This window comes from Salvelinus fontinalis, chromosome 24 (assembly GCF_029448725.1).
Source record: "Salvelinus fontinalis isolate EN_2023a chromosome 24, ASM2944872v1, whole genome shotgun sequence".
NCBI classification, from domain to species: Eukaryota; Metazoa; Chordata; class Actinopteri; order Salmoniformes; family Salmonidae; genus Salvelinus; species Salvelinus fontinalis.
Window position 1 is genome coordinate 10,042,008 of NC_074688.1, and position 18,354 is coordinate 10,060,361.

At 42.7% G+C, this 18,354-nt stretch overlaps 1 protein-coding gene across 1 annotated transcript in view; it reads right to left on the reverse strand.

The window, feature by feature from the left end:
• Nucleotides 1–18,354, reverse strand: part of LOC129821893 (cell adhesion molecule DSCAML1-like) — a 64,288-nt gene that overhangs the window by 30,263 nt on the left and 15,671 nt on the right. Inside the window, exon 3 of the mRNA XM_055879623.1 lies at nt 8,876–9,022. Within this exon, the coding sequence (XP_055735598.1) occupies nt 8,876–9,022 (147 nt within the window). The remainder of the gene's footprint in view (nt 1–8,875; nt 9,023–18,354) is intronic.

Consider the following 18,354-nt stretch of genomic DNA (forward strand, 5'->3'; position numbering starts at 1 on the left):
CTCAAATGAAATAGCAAACCGACAGACCGCTTCTTCATAAATTGACAAAGTTATACAGTATACGACAGAAAGCTGATGGATAGATATGCTTTGTGTGTGTGTACGTGTTTGTGTGTGTGTGTGTGTGTGTGTGTGTGTTTGGTGGGTGTGGGGATAGGGTCACCAACATACTATATACACTCAAATGAATTGCATACGCTATCTAAGGACTCCTGTTTAATTGGCACTCCAAAGTATAGATAACTGGTATGACAGCGGGTGTGAGAGTGTTTGTTTGTGTCTGTTGGGGGGAGGTGCTGTCATACACTGCCCGCTCTGTACCAGTGAGAATGTGTAGAGAAACATAGAGAGAGAGAGAGAGAGAGAGAGAGAGAGAGAGAGAGAGAGAGAGAGAGAGAGAGAGAGAGAGAGAGAGAGAGAGAGAGAGAGAGAGAAAGATAAAGAGAGAGAAAGAGAAAGAGAGAGAAAGAGAAAGAGAGAGAGAAAGAGAGAGAGTGAGATAAAGAGAGCGTGAGATAAGGAGAAAGAGAGAGAGAAAGAGAGAGAGTGAGATAAAGAGAGCGTGAGATAAGGAGAGAGAGAGATAAAGAGAGAGAGAGATAAAGAGAGAGAGAGAGAGCGAGAGAGATAAAGAGAGAGAGAGAGAGAGAGAGAGAGAGAGAGAGAGAGAGAGAGAGAGAGAGAGAGAGAGAGAGAGAGAGAGAGAGAGAGAGAGAGAGAGAGAGAGAGAGAGAGAGAGAGAGAGGAGAGAGAGAGAGAGAGAGAGAGGGAGAGGGAGAGAGAGAGAGAGAGAGAGAGAGAGAGAGAGAGAGAGAGAGAGATGGGCACGAAGACCAAAGCCCCCTGCTGTAGCCCAACTAAATGAAATAAGGTTCTGCTGAACATACTCAGCTCAAAAGTAACGTGGTGATATTTTCCTTCATTCTGTCTTTGTAAGTAGCAGAACCATCTTAGACTATACTAATTATTATCCTTATGAGTCCATTTAAGATGAGTAACTGGAACATACAGCGCCTCCGTTTTATTCAGCATTTGGTAACAAAACCGCAGACTTTAATTCTATACAGTGTTAATTGATATTGCCATCTTTCATGAGACACTGTGTCATACAGACATGTATATCCACTGTCCTACAGGCTATAGAGAATTAGTTGTGTCCTCCCTGAAGAATGGCAGGAACTCAAAAGGTATTTTGATATATACTGACAACAGATAATAATTCCATCCCAAACACCTTTCTCTATCTGCAATCTTCATACCACCAACAGAATCCACTCGTTTCAAGGAGGATTGTTTTACAAACGTACGATAGGAAGCCTCCCACTTCCAGTCAAAGGGCTCTGTTCTGATATGTGGGGAATTAAAATGCCAGAACGGGAAAATAAATTCAATATGTTGACATTCAAGGGAATGCTCACATATTCGGAAACACCCAACTTTTCTCCACATTAAATAGGCCTACAACAAACAGAAACAACACTCTGCTGAATTAAAAAAAAAATCAACAGCAAACAAGAGTGGGAAACATGTGGTGCGTCTCTGTAAAAGCTGTAGTCTCTATATAGTGAATGGCAGGACTAGGGTGGATTCTCTAGGGAGATTGACACTCTGCTCAGCCTTAGGATGTAGTGCGGAGGACTACGCCATCACAGACATATCCCCAAAATCAATCAATGCCTTTCTAGTCAAGCGACAACTCACTTCATCTGACCACTCCCAAACGGTGCTATACCTACAAGAGTCTGACAACCCATCAGTAAACCCCCTACCTGTAGAAAAAAACGACATTCACTGAAACCAAACATTAAATTGGACTGAAAACTATATGGAGGAATTCAAAACTGAACACGGATAGCACTAAAAGTGTTGCCATGTTAAACAGTTCTTCTTTACAACCTAACCCAGAGGGAAGGGGTACATCTAGAAACCAAACACATCAACAATGTATCTGAAATATTGGACTCAATTTAGGACGAAACAATAAAAAGAAGAAACAGAAGAAAAAAATTCAAAAATAAGTGTTTGACAAAGAATGTATTCTCTGCAGAAAAGTTTCACGAACGCTCTGCGACAAAAACAGCCAACCAATGAGGAGTTGAGCCCAAACTACTCATATACAATGAAAGCATACAAACAACTCCTGCGCTACAATAAAAAGTAAAACATATGGAAATAACACATAATCAAATTGCGGAGGCCATTGATCAAAATTAATTCTGGGAATTATACAACAAAAAACTCAAACTTCTTGCAAATGAAATACAGAAATATCTTATTTATAGGAGTATTAACACCCCCGAGTCAATACTTTGTAGAAGCCGATTGACGGCGATTACAGCTGTGAGTGTTTATAAGTAAGTCTTTAAGATCATGGCTCACCTGGATTGTACAATATTTGCCTATTATTCTTTTTTAAATTATTCATGCTCTGTCAAGTTGATTGTTGATCATTGTTACACAGCCATTTCCAAGTCTTGCCATAGATCTTCAAACTGGTTTCAGTCAAAACTGTAACTAGGCCACTCGGGAACATTCAATGTCGTCTTGGTAAGCAACTTCAGTGTAGATTTGTCCTTGTGTTTTAGGTTATTGTCCTGCTGAAAGACAAACGTCTCCCAGTGACTGTTGGAAAGCAGACTGAACCAGGATTTCCGCTATTATTTTGCCTGTGCTTATAGCTGTGTTCTGTTTATTTTAATCCTAAAAAACAATGACAAGCATACTCATAACATGATGCAGCCACCACCATGCTTGAACATATGAAGAGTGGTGCTCATTGATGTGTTGTGTTGAACTTACCCCAAACATAACTCTTTGTATTCAGGACAAAAAGTTTATTTCTTTGCCACATTTTTTTGCAGTATTACTTAAGTGCCTAGTTGCAAACAGGATGCGTGTGTTAAAATATGTCTATTCTGTACAAGCTTCCTTCTTTACACGTTGTCATTTAGTTTAGTATTGTGGAGTAACTACAATGTTGTTGATCCATCCTCAGTTCTCTCTTATCACAACCATTATCTCTGTAACTGTTTTCCCTAAGCGGTTCCCTTCCTTTCGGCAAGTGATTTGGACGGGCGCCTGCATGTTGTTGTAGTGACTGGGTGTATTGATACACCATCCAAAGTGTAATTAATAACTTCACCATCCTCAAAGGGATATTCAGCATCTTCTTTTTATTTTTGTACACTTCCACCAATCAGTGTTCTTCTTTGCGAGGCATTGCAAAAACCTTTTGCGGTTGAACCGTAGCTTGAAATTCATTACTCGATTGAGGGACCTTACAGATCATTGTGTATGTGGGGTACAGAGATGGGGTTGTCACTCAAAAATCGTTTTAATTCATCACTATTATTATTGCACAGAGTGAGTCCACGCCAACGTATTATGTGATTTGTGCAGCACCATTTTTACCCCTGCACTTTTTTAGGCTTGCCATGACAAAGGGGTTGAAGACTTATTCATTTATAAAAATGTCAGCTTTTCAATTTTGAATTAATTTGTCAAATGTCTAAAATCAAAATTCCACTTTCAAATGAAGTTTATTTTACATAACCCTTCGTACATCAGCTAATATCTCAAAGTGCTGTACAGAAACCCAGCCTAAAACACCAAACAGCAAGCAATGCAGGTGTAGAAGCACGGTGGCTAGGAAAAACTCCCTAGAAAGGCCAAAACCTAGGAAGAAACCTAGAGAGGAACCAGGCTATGAGGGGTGGCCAGTCCTCTTCTGGCTGTGCCGGGTGGAGATTATAACAGAACTATGCCAAGATGTTCAAAATGTTCATAAGTGACAAGCATGGTCAAATAATAATCAGGAATAAATGTCAGTTGGCTTTTCATAGCCGATCATTAAGAGTTGAAAACAGCAGGTCTGGGACAGGTAGGGGTTCCATAACCGCAGGCAGAACAGTTGAAATGAGGCAGAACTTTGAAATGATGGGTTATTGTGTGTAGGCCAGTGACACAAAATCTCGTTTGAATCCATTGTAAATGCAGGCTGTAACACAACAGAATGTGAACATAGTCAAGGGATGTGAATACTTTCCGAAGGCACTGTAAATGACACACGGATTTGGTAGTGCCTGTTGTATGCTGACAATTTTGTTTTGTTGTCACCCACAGAACAAGGATTACAGTAGAGCCTATCCCTTGTAGAGCAGTACCGCCAAAGATCGGCACTAACAGTAAACTTAGAAAATACTTCAATCATGATCTTCTCAGAAGTAAGTCAGATCGCAGTGAAACAGCTACCAGTTTACCTACAGTGGAACTACACTAAAGCACAGTACCAGCTATAATTACCGGGGCCTGGAGATAAGCTCATCAGGGAGCTTCAGCCTGGCTACAAAGGCCCTTTGTGAAAAAAAACATTCTATGATATTAAGTACAAATTCAGCAAAACAAAATACCTTTATAAAAATGTGGTTAAAATTGTAAATTTCATTCTGACCCCAGTAATACCAGGGGCATACCACCCTGCATACCACTGCTGGCTTGCTTCTGAAGCTAAGCAGGGTTGGTCCTGGTCAGTCCCTGGATGGGAGACCAGATGCTGCTGGAAGTGGTGTTGGAGGGCCAGTAGGAGGCACTCCTTCCTCTGGTCTAAAAAAAATATCCCAATGCCCCAGGACAGTGATTGGGGACACTGCCCTGTGTAGGGTGCCGTCTTTCGGATGGGACGTTAAACGGGTGTCCTGACTCTCTGAGGTCATTACAGATCCCATGGCACTTATCGTAAGAGTAGGGGTGTTAACCCCGGTGTCCTGGCTAAATTCCCAATCTGGCCCTCAAACCATCATGGTCACCTAATAATCCCCAGTTTACAATTAGCTCATTCATCCCCCTCCTCTCCCCTGTAACTACTCCCCAGGTCGTTGCTGCAAATGAGAACGTGTTGTCAGTCAACTTACCTGGTAAAATAACGGTAAAATAAAAAATAAATAAAAAAATACCGTATGGTAGCGAAGTATGAGGATCCATCTCCCATCTTAACTTCAGCAAATGGGGAAAAGGCCCCATTGAGAAATTTCTGTTCAAATGTTCTAAAGTATTTGCGGTGTCCACCGAAATACTCAAAAGAACGCCTGCAGGTCAGAACTGTGACTTTTCCCTCTACACATTCAAGTGCAGAATAGAGCCTTTCAATTCTGTCAGCATCATATAGACTGAGAGACTTGAGTCTAGGAATTGAAAGAAGAGGACACCTTAAATCTTGGCTTCTAAGAGATCTGAGAATATGTAGGTATTGTGATTTACAGGAAGTACAAACTGAGATTCACTTCCTGTGTTCCGTCCCAAAATATGACAACATAAGGGAAACATATTTCCCAGTTTTTGAAAAATAGATACCAAACTTTAGACAGATTCCTGATGTACATAAACTCCCCATTATGCAGCAGTCAACTAAGCTGGCAGCTAAGGAGCAGCAGTCAACTAAGCTGGCAGCTAAGGAGCAGCAGTCAACTAAGCTGGCAGCTAAGGAGCAGCAGTCAACTAAGCTGGCAGCTAAGGAGCAGCAGTCAACTAAGCTGGCAGCTAAGGAGCAGCAGTCAACTAAGCTGGCAGCTAAATTTGTCACCAGGTGCCACAACCACAGAGAAATTGGACAGACTTTGCGGTTGTTAGTGTTTTGTTTTATTGTGTTATGTTTTTGTTCTTTTTTGATTTGATAAATTATTATTTATCTATTATTTAATTATTTTTGATCATTTAATTAATGTAAATACTTACAACACCTCATGTATACACTTTAAATACACATGAAATTATACATAAAATAACATGTCATACACTAATCCACACACTCCTACATGTACACACACACCCATACAAAACAATGTGCACAAATCAGAGTGTGTGTGTGTGTGTGTGTGTGTGTGTGTGTGTGTGTGTGTGTGTGTGTGTGTGTGTGTGTGTGTGTGTGTGTGTGTGTGTGTGTGTGTGTGTGTGTGTGCTTGCATGTGTATGTGTGCACACACTCACAAAAGCACACACACACACACACCCACTACTGACACCTGCAAGCACGTCTGCATTCCATAGATGATCTCATTGTATCTCATTGTGCCTAATCAATGTTGATACATGCATGCACTGCAGAGTCTCATTGTACCGATGTACACTGAGTGCACAAAACATTAGGGACATTTCCATGACGTAGACTGACCAAGTGAATTCAGGTGAAAGCTATTTATCCTTTATTATATCCACCACCCAAAGTACTTCCAGCCAACTTGATACAACTGTGAGAAGTATTGGAATCAACATGGGCCAGCATCCCTGTGGAACACTTTCGACACCTTGTAGAGCTTATCTGAATCTGAAAAAGAGAGAGTCAGAGAGAGAGAGAGAGAGACAGAGAGAGAGAGAGAAAGAAAGAGAGACAGAGAGAGAGAGAGAGAGAGAGATAACCACCATATCCTGTCAGCTTTATCCAATTACCTATAATAGTAGTCGAAGACTTCAGAACGGGGATATAGTCAGCTATGGAGGGCAGAGGTTCTATTGCCTTCCACTGCCATGTGACTCAGTCAGTTCAGCATTGATGATCTGCCCTCCCCCATGCTCAGTGGGGCAGAGAGTCACCTCGCCCTAATTCCGTGGGTGTGAAGTGAACTGGTGTTAGAGTCTATCAGTCTAGCAGTACACCCATCTGCTAAACCAACACCAGCATGTCCCTGTATGTGCACAAAGCCATGGTATGGAGATTTGAATCATTAGAGGACATACGAGGCCTGACAGCTAATACTTATGTTAATGAAATACACACACATAGGCAGGCAGGCAGGCAGGCACACACACATCCATCACTCCATCCATCACTCACACAGACCGACTGGGTCTCAACACTCGCACTGAGGTATCCGTGACAAGGGAGAGGGGAATCCGACAGCAAGCTTTATCGATTCAGTCCCCCCCCCCCCCCCTCCCTCGGGCCCTGTTCACACACATACAAAACGCAGCTGCACTGGATCAATGAGTGCTCCCGTGTGAAGGACAGAGCCACGCACACAAACGTAGACACACATACAACAACATTGAGAGAGATGAAAGGGGAGTATCAGAAGGTGGTGAGAGCTGGAGCGAGGGGAGCGACCTGTGTCATCTGACCTGAGCAGTCTTCTCTGACACCCCTCCATTTATTACTGGACCGCAAAGCGACCTTTAGCACTATAGGCATCTACACACAACGCAACACACACACACACACACACACACACACACACACACACACACACACACACACACACACACACACACACACACACACACACACACACACACACACACACACACACACACACACACACACACACACACACACACACACATATATCCACATTCTGTAACAACATGTTAGCACAGTTATATGTTATAACAAAGACACAAATAGAAACCTAGATATTTTAATATTGCAGGAAAATTGACAGCACATCCCTACAAATGTAGGACAACATAGTGACATAGATAGAATATAAAGACAGTTTGTGTGTCATGGCTTGTTTTCTATGGTCTGAATGTGATCAATGGATAAACTGGTCCACTCCATCAATCTAATGAGTTACAATGAGGCAATGTCATTGAATTACAGCCTCTTCACACACACACACACACACACACACACACACACACACACACCCACACACACACACACACACACACACACACACACACACACACACACACACACACACACACACACACACACACACACACAAACACACACACACACACACACACACACACACACGTGCACACACGGGTGCGCAGGCACACACTCAGACACACAAGCTCACACCCATGCAGACACACACACACGTCAGCTCTAACGTCTGATTTATCCCCCTCACACTGCTATTAAAAACGGCAATGAGTGACGAGCCACAGATCACCCCATGAGAGGCCATTTCATGAGACTCCATTTTGAATAATTTGACAATTTGGTCCAGGCAAAATGGGACAGGCCACTAAAACCACAAAACAGATTAGTGCTGATAAACAGAACTCCAAACGACCTTAACAGGGGTCTGAGGGTCTAACCAGCAATATCGGAAAAAACAGGGTATGATATTAATTTAAATAAGGAGCCCAAAATCAACATTCAAAAACCATTATGCTCACACACAACAATCCAGTTGGTGGTACAGTCCAGAGTCTGTTCAGTTGGTGGTACAGTCCAGAGTCTGTTCAGTTGGTGGTACAGTCCAGAGTCTGTTCAGTTGGTGGTACAGTCCAGAGTCTGTTCAGTTGGTGGTACAGTCCAGAGTCTGTTCAGTTGGTGGTACAGTCCAGAGTCTGTTCAGTTGGTGGTACAGTCCAGAGTCTGTTCAGTTGGTGGTACAGTCTAGAGTCTGTTCAGTTGGAGGTACAGTCCAGAGTCTGTTCGCTATGATTTTTTATGGAATACGTTTTTATTTCCCTGTGTGAATGTGTTTGCAAGTGAATGTTCATCCCACATTCAATGTACAGAAATAACAGTTGTTTAACACTTTCATCCTTTGGGCCAAAATCTGATTTGTCATGTTCCTTCTCATATAATCAACCAATCAATCATCCAATCAATTAAGCAATCAGCCAATCAACTAAGCAATCAGCCAATCAACTAAGCAGTCAGCCAATCAACTAAGCAGTCAGCCAATCAACTCAGCAATCCCATTCACATGCATTGGTGATGGGTTGTGAAGTTTCTTTTCAACGTGCGAATGTGTTTGTGGATGGATGTCCATCCCGCGTTGGAAATAACAGTTGTACTTTTAAGATCTGGGCCAAAAATATTGCCATATTCATGCTCATATAACCAATCAACCAACCAGCCAACCAAACAGCCCATTTTCCCATTTCCATTCATTCAGGTCTAAATCGGAGATGCTCCTACCTGGCACCATGGAGACGGTGTCTTTCTCCCAGGACACCACGCTGACGTACTCCTGCACGGCCGAGGGGATGAGGCACTTGAACACGGCCACGTTGCCCCGCATGGACCGCTGGTCTGCCACCCGCACCGTGTAGGGCTCCCTGAACACTGGAGACGAGAGACAGAGGAGAGGGGTGGTTAGAGTGGAACAAAGTTGTTTTTTCTGCACCAAACTGTGTTAGTCAGCTGATCTAAAGCCAAGGGCATTCGTTCGGAAAGCTAACACAAGCCTTCCGGTTAAAGTTAAGGCTGCTTATCATACAAGCCACATGCAAGACATGGCCTAGCTTGTGCCCCACATTATTATTCAATGAAAACAGCGACCTCTTTTTCTGATATACAAGAGTTGACATTGTTCCTGGCCTATAATTCACCGAGAGACGCTAAGAGTAGCCCACATGTAAACTTGGTTGGTGGACTGTTAAACAACATCAAGTCAATGTTGTTTTCGCTTTAATCCTGCAATGGAGAACCTGATTGTAAAAAGAAGTGACACCCAGTTGCATTGAGAAGAAGCTGGTGCGAATGGCGATTACCCATTTAAAGAAAGACCTCGCAATTCTAAGAGACGGCGCGGAATGACTGGGTGCGGGGAGTCACGAAAAGGGGTGCCCTTTGCACCTGACGCACAGGAACCCGGACATCGCACAGATATATATATATATACAAATAAGAAATGGCAACACTAAGGGTACAGTGTGGATTGGATTGAAATTGGCCTACAGTTTACAGCAACATGACAAGACGATAGCAGAGCTGGTGTGAATGAAATGCAATTGAATTTTAATTTCAAGCGTAATAACAGTGTAATCTCAAAAAATGTAATAGCTAGACTAACACAAGACAAAAGCGTGGGCGTTTGGCATTTCAAACATGTCAATGCAAATGGGATTACAATGTAGACCAAAAATCAGCTGGAAAACAACGTGGCGAGGGGACTCTATGGCACCGCAATCTAATCACAGCTAATTCTATGAGGCTTCTCTCATACCAATCAGAGGAGTAATTGTTTAACCACGTGAAGTCGACAATACACACGCGCGCGTACACACGTACGCATACACACACCTTGACTGCATGTGCTCTTTCTCTACAAGTTCTCCAGCGATACAATTAATGCCTAGCCTGGAGGTGAATTTCCTTGGTCATTAATAATGCTTAATGCCAGCCGCAAGTGTCACCCACTGAAACCAGAGCCAATGTCCTTGTCAGAATACTGAAGTCGTTAACCTTAACGTTGTCATGTGGGCCTACCCCAAACGTAATGTAACCACAAGACACGCTTCGAGCAACCGTAGCCAAGCCCTATGACTATTTGGCCTCTGCACTCAGTGGCCTAATGTATTATGGAGACTCATTTGTAACAGATCGAAAAAAGGCCAAACAATTCCAATCAGGTCTTCATTCCAATTCTTCATTTAAATGGTCCCTTTTATTATCACAGCAGACCATCTCTGGATCAATGGGCTGAATCGATTAAGTAGCCCCTTTCGCAGCCTAGCCAATACCCTCAATCATTTATTTACCCCTTGACTGACCCTGCGTCTCATCACGCAGAGCTAAATTGCCCTATGACCATTGAACCTCTATGAGACTGTTTGAAGCCAAAACAACTGACGGCAAACATCGCTGATTCTTTGCACTTACATACTCGATAAAGGCTTAAACCAGAAGTGGGCTGACAATTGTGACGGCATTGTGATATTACACGTTCCAGTTTCGAGGCGAGAGGTGCAGAATGTGCCACATTTGTTTCATTACGCCCTTGTAAGTGCATGCAAATGGTAGCCCAGTGTTTATGCATGGATTGCACTCCCCTCACATGCGCGCCGTCATTAGGACTTTACTGATGCCTGACTATATCCCGCCGGTTGCCTAGGAACGGGCTAAAACATGGCTCTGGCGCTCTCCGCGCACTGGGAGGAGAGGCCTGTATCACTGCTGCCTAAATAATTAACTACAGGGAAATCAAATACACTATTTACTTATTTACGAAGCAGCATAAAGAGAGAAGAAAATAATGAAATGTAGGGACAACTGAACGGATGTACTCTATTGTACACGTTAATGAATGAATGGGAGTTAACAGCACCTTGCTAGCAGGTTCCGTCTGTGGCAAAAGATCAATAAAGCCAGAGCTAAAAAGGAGGGCGGCCAGGCCGGGAGCGTACAGGGCAGCAGTGGACCTGCTCTCTCAGTCCATTGTGCTCAGTTGTAACTCTGTGTGTTTGTGTTGGTAGAAAGGGGAGCTCACTGAACAGCTGATCCTAGTTCACTCTAGATCTCCCCTGTGTGTGTAACTCTAACTCTGTGCGTTAAAGGAGTAGGACATAGGACATAGCCATCGGCCTAGCATTGATTACACAACATCCCCCCTGAAATAGTAATGTGACCTTGGCAAAGGTCACAGAGACCATCAGAGTGGAATGGCAATTTTTTTTCTTGCATGTATTTTTTTATTGCATGTATGTATTTCTGGGACTGTAAATGTTTTTCTTGTTTTTACGGAGTATACCCTCTCTGGTCCAGTGTTGAGAAACCAGAAATTGACGCTTACTCAGACTGTCAGGCAAAAATAATCAAAAGTTATCCAATAGTCTCCCACGCCATCAGTCGTCTGTGCAGTGTGCGTTTGCGTGTGTGGGGGAGAGGACAGCAGGCATTTGACAGGTGTGAGGAGCGCTGAGCAGGCAGCCAGAGTCCAAATGAGATGCGCTCCATCATCACTTGATCTCAATGAGCACACAGGCAGGAAGTCCTCATTACCAGAGCTTGAATAAGAATAGGCTCCAAACTGCAGGCAGGCAGTGGGACCAGACAAGGTCTGTCTGCAAAGCACTCCAAAATGATTGACTGCTCTACAGCAGTGGCTATGTCCCAATTCTGTTGACTGACTTTGTTTATCTCCTTTCTTTTCGGTCTTTGTCTCTACAGTGGAATGGCTTGCATTACCTTGTCTCTCTCCCCTGATGGCCACTGAGAGGTGGAAGGATAAGCTAGGTCTCAAGTGTGATGCTCACACCGGTAATTCATTCAGACTGTGTTTTGACAGGTCAGAAACTCTGTCTGGGTCCAATATTTACTTAGTAGAGCATCACATCCAATAGCTAGATTTCCATCCAATTCATAACAGATTTCGAAGTGAATATTCTAAAATTAGCATAAATAAAATATACAAATACTTTCACCAGAGATGTGTTTCGATTAAATTGACCTGTTGTGGATAAAAGTCTGTGCGTGGTGACATAGTGCATAAAAATAAGTTTTGCGGTTAAATTCCCATGTACCGAAAAATAAAATACAAGTTAAATGGTCCTTAAGAGTCAATCTATTTGACATAATAAAAAAATCCTTAAAGCTACAGAGCTAAACTCAAAAATAGAAATGTCCTCTCGCTGTCAACTGCGTTTATTTTCAGAAAACGTAACATGTGTAAATATTTGTATGAACATAACAAGATTCAACAACTGAGACATAAACTGAACAAGTTCCACAGACGTGACTAACAGAAATTGAATAATGTGTCCCTGAACAAAGGGGGGTCAAAATCAAAGGTAACCGTCAGTATCTGGTGTGGCCACCAGCTGCATTAAGAACTGCTGTGCATCTCCTCCTCATGGACTACACCATATTTGCCAGTTCTGCTGTGAGATCTTACCCCACTCTTCCACTAAGGCACTTGCACGACCCGGACATTTCTGGGGGGAATGGCCCTAACCTTCACACTCCAATCCAACAGGTCCGAGAGGTGCTCAATGGGATTGAGATCCGGGCTCTTCGTCGGCCATGGCAGAACACTGACATTCCTGTCTTGCAGAAAATCACGCACAGAACGAGCCACATGAGGGAGGAGGATGTCTTCCCCGTAACTCACAGCACCCCAGACCATGACGGACCCTCCACCTCCAAATTGAACCTGCTCCAGAGTACAGGCCTCGGTGTAACGCTCATTTCTTCGACGATAAACGCGAATCCGACCATCACCCCTGGTGAGACAAAACCGCGACCTGTCAGTGAAACGCACTTTTTGCCAGTCCTGTCTGATCCAGCGACGGTGGGTTTGTGCCCATAGGTGATGTTGTTGCCGGTGATGTCTGGTGAGGACCTGCCTTACAACAGGCCAACAAGCCCCCAGTCTAGCCTCTCTCAGCCTATTGCGGACAGTATGAGCACTGATGGAGGGATTGTGTGTTCCTGGTGTAACTCGGGCAGTTGTTGTTGCCATCCTGTACTGTCCCGCAGGTGTGATGTTCAAATGTACCGATCCTGTGCAGGTATTGTTACATGTGGTCTGCCACTGCGAGGCCGATCAGCTGTCCGTCCTGTCTTCCTGTAGCACTGTCTTAGGCGTTTCACAGTACGGACATTGCAATTTATTGTCTTGGCCACATTTGCAGTCCTCATGCATCCTTACAGCATGCCTAAGGCACATTCATGCAGATGAGCAGGGACCCTGGGCATCTTTCTTTTGGTATTTTTCAGAGTCAGTATAAAGGCCTCTTTAGTGTCCTAAGTTTTCATAACTGTGACCTTAATTGCCTACCGTCTAAGCTGTTAGTATCTTAATGACCGTTCCACAGGTGCATGTTCATTAATTGTTTATGGTTCATTGAACAAGCATGTGAAACAGTGTTTAAACCCTTTACAATGAAGATCTGTGAAGTCATTTGGATTTTTACGAATGATCTTTGAAAGACAGGGTACTGAAAAAGCGACGTTTCTTTAATTGCTGAGTTTATATCCCCCACTAGAATCCCCAAACCTGGGTCTCTGTGCTGAATCACTAAAACAATACAGATATACTCTACGGAAAAAGAAGGAACAGCATGTCAGAAATCAGCTCAATGTACTGTAATTGAAGAACCCACAGACTCTAATTTCTGGGAAAATTGGAAAACACTTAACAAACAACAACACAAATAATAATCTATCCAAAATAGAGATGTATGGGTAAATCACTTCTCCAATCTTTTTGGCTCTATAACAAAGAACAAAGAGCAAAAACATATACAGTGGCTTGCAAAACTATTCAACCCCTTGGCATTTTTCCTATTTTGTTGCCTTACAAGTTAGAACTAAAATGCAATTTTTGGGGGGTTTGTATCATTTCAACATGCTTACCACTTTGAAAATGCAAAATAGTTTTTCTTGTGAAACAAACAAGAAATAAGACAAAACAACAGAAAACTTGAGCGTGCATAACTAATCACCCCCTCCCAAAGTTAATACTTTGTAGAGCCACCTTTTGCAGCTGCAAGTCTATTGTGGTATGTCTCTATTAGCTTGGCAAATCTAGCCACTGGGATTTTTGCCCATTCTTCAAGGCAAAACTGCTCCAGCTCCTTCAAGTTGGATGGGTTCTGCTGGTGTACAGCAATATTTAACTCACACCACAGATTCTCAATTGGATTGAGTTCTGGGCTTTGACTAGGCCATTCGAAGATGTTTAAATGTTTCCCCTTAAACCACTTGAGTGTTGCTTTAGCGGTATGCTTAGGGTCATTGTCCTCCTGGAAGGTGAACCTCCATCCCAGTCTCAAATCTCTGGAAGACTGAAATAGGTGTCACGACTTCGACCGAGGCAGGCTCTCCTTCCCGTTCGGGTGGCGGTCGGCGGTCGTCGTCATCGGCCTATTAGCTGCCACTGATCCTTTTCTCCCCCTCCCTATATGTTTATTGGGTTCACCTGTTTTGTATTAGGGTGTAATTAGTTGGGCTTATTAGTCAGCCGGCCCGCACGTTTCTTTGTGCGGGATTGTTTGTTAGTAAGAGTGGTGTTTGTTTCGTTCAACGTGTTTACTGGACTGTGTTCGTTTCCCCCGTGTCTGGGGTTGTTTGAGGAGTACACCCAGTGTGTTAGTAGGGTGGCCTAGTTTCTCCGTGTTCATTAAAGAACATTTGTTATTGCACCTGCTGTTTCCCTGCGCTTGACTTCGCACTCCGACACCCAGGCCTTACAATAGGTTTCCCTCAAGATTTTCCCTGTATTTAGTGCCACCCATCATTCCTTCAATTCTGACCAGTTTCCCAGTCCCTGCCAATGAAAAACATCCCCACAGCATGATGCTGCCATCACCATGCTTCATTGTGGGGATGATGTTCTCGGGGTGATGAGAGGTGTTGGGTTTGAACCAGACATAGCGTTTTCCTTGATGGCCAAAACATTTTGTTTTGTTTCATCTGACCAGAGTACCGTCTTCCATATATTGGGGGAGTCTCCCAAATGACTTTTGGCGAACACCAAACGTGTTTGCAAATTTTTTTCTGCAAGCAATGGCTTTTTTCTGGCCACTCTTCCGTAAAGCCCAGCTCTGTTGAGTATACAGCTTAAAGTGGTCCTCTGGACAGATACTCCAATCTCTGCTGTGGTGCTTTGGAGCTCCTTCAGGGTTATCTTTGGTATTTTTGTTGCCTTTCTGATTAATGCCCTCCTTGCCTGGTCCATGAGTTTGGGTGGACGTCCCTCTCTTGGCAGGTTTGTTGTGGTGCCATATTCTTTCCATAATTAATAATGGATTTAATGGTGCTCCGTGGGACGTTCAAATTGTTGGATATTTTTTTATAACCCAACTCTGATCTGTACTTCTCCACAACTTTGTCCCTGATCTGTTTGGAGAGCTCCTTGATCTTCATGGTGCCGCTTGCTTGGTGGTGTCCCTTGCTTAGTGGTGTTGCAGACTCTGGGGCCTTTCAGAACAGGTGTATATATACTGAGATCATGTGACAGATCATGTGAGACTTAGATTGCACTCAAGTGGACTTTATTTAACTAATTATGTGACTTCTGACGGTAATTGGTTGCACCAGATCATATTTAGGGGCTTCATAGCGAAAGGGGTGAATATATATGCATACATTTATATATGCATAAACAAGTATTTTTTTATATCACTTTACCAATTTGGACTATTTTATGTATGTCCATTTTATGAAATCCAAATAAAAATACATTTAAATTACAGTTTGTAATGCGACAAAATGGGAAAAACACCAAGGGGATGAATACTTTTGTAAGGCACTGTACCTGACATGCATCCATTTGCCCTCTGCATTATCATTAACAGCGGACTCGTACATTTCCTCAGTGAAAACAATGTACAGAGAAAATGTCAAATTGGGTTTTTACCAAATGATCGTACGGCAGACCATGTATTCACCCTGCACACTAATTTACAAACAAACAAACCGAAACAATGGCAAAGTCTTCTCATGCTTTGTTGATTTCAAAAAAGCTTTCAACTCAATTTGGCATTAGGGTCTGCTATACAAATTAATGGAAAGTTGTGTTGGGGGAAAAACATACGACATTATAAAATCCATGTACACAAACTACAAGTGTGTGGTTAAAATAGGCAAAAAACACACACATTTCTTCCCACAGGGCCATGGGTTGAGACAGGGATGCAGCTTAAGCCCCACCCTCTTCAACATATATATACGAATTGGGGAGGGCACTAGAACAGTCTGCAGCACCCGGCCTCAGCCTTCTAGAATCTGAAGTAAAATGTCTACTGTTTACTGATGAGCTGGTGCTTCTGTAACCAACCAAAGAGGGCCTACGGCAGCAACTAGATATTCTGCACAGATTCTGCCAGGCAAGAAGTGCATTCTATGCCATCAAAAGGAACATAGAATTTGACATACCAATTAGGATCTGGCTAAAAATACTTGAATCAGTAATAGAACCCATTTCCCTTTATGGTTGTGAGGTCTGGGGTCCGCTCACCAACCACGAATTCACAAAATGGGACAAATACCAAATTGAAACTCTGCATGCAGAATTCTGCAGAAATATCCTCAGTGTACAACATAAAACACCAAATAATGCATGCAGAGCAGAATTAGGCCGATACCCGCTAATGATCAAAATCCAGAAAAGAGCCGTTAAATTCTACAACCACCAAAAGGAAGCGATTCCCAAACCTTCCATAACAAAGCCATCACCTACAGAGAGATGAACCTGGAGAAGAGTCCCCTAAGCAAGCTGGTCCTGGGGCTCTGTTCACAAACACAAACACACCCCACAGAGCCCCAGAACAGCAACACAATTAGACTAAACCAAATCATGAGAAAATAAAAAGATAATTACTTGACACATTGGAAAGAATTAACAAAAAAACTGAGCAAACAAGAATGCTATTTTGCCCTAAACAGAGAGTACACAGTAGCAGAATATATAATCACTGTGACTGACCCAAACTTAAGGAAAGCTTTGACTATGTACAGACTCAGTGAGCATAGCCTTGCTATTGAGAAAGGCCGTCGTAGGCAGACCTGGCTCTGAAGAGGAGACAGGCTATGTGCATACTGCCCACAAAATTAGGTGGAAACTGAGCTGCTCTTCCTAACCTCCTGCCTAATGTATGACCATATTAGAGACACATATTTCCCTCAGATTACACAGATCCACAAAGAATTAGAAAACAAACCCGATTTAGATAAACTCCCATATCTACTGGATGAAATATCACAGTGTGTCATCACCGCAGCAAGATTTGTGATCTGTTGCAACAAGAAAAGGGTAACCAGTGAAGAACAAACACCATTGTAAATACAACCCATATTTATGTTTATTTATTTTCCCTTTTGTACTTTAACCATTTGCACATCGTTAAACCACTGTATATATACAGTACATAATACGACATTTGTAATGTCTTTATTATTTTGGAACTTCTGTGAGTGTAATGTTTACTCTTCATTTTTATTGTTTATTTCACTTTTGAATATTATAAATGTACTTCACTTGCTTTGGCATTGTCAAAAAATCTTAGGGATAGCCCCCTTTTTAATGTTTTTTTGCCTAAATGACATACCCAAATCTAACTGCCTGTAGCTCAGGCTGTCACGGCCGATGCTGGAAGAAGTGGACCAAAGTGCAGCGTGGTAAGTGTACATTTTCCTTTTTATTTAAAATGTCGCCAACAAAACAACCAACGAAAGAATCAACCGTGAAGCTTACAGGGCATTAGTGCCACAAACAAAGTTAACTACCCACCCTGAAAGGAGGGAAAAAGGGCTACCTAAGTATGGTTCCCAATCAGAGACAACGATAGACAGCTGTCCCTGATTGAGGACCATACCTGGCCAAAACATAGAAATAAAGAAACATAGAAAACAAAACATAGAATGCCCACCCCAAATCACAACCTGACCAAACCAAATAGAGACATAAAAAAGCTCTCTAAGGTCAGGGCGTGACACAGGCCCTGAAGCATGGATATGCATATTCTTTGTACCATTTGAAAGGAAACACTTTGAAGTTTGTGGAAATGTGAATTGAATGTAGGAGAATATAACACAATAGATCTGGTAGAAGAAAATACAAAAAAATACATGGAAATCTACCACCGTCTTTGAAATGCAAGAGAAAGGTCACAGTTCTAGCCATCACTCTGGTTGTAATTCCGATAGTGTCCACAAGATGGCAGCAGTGTATG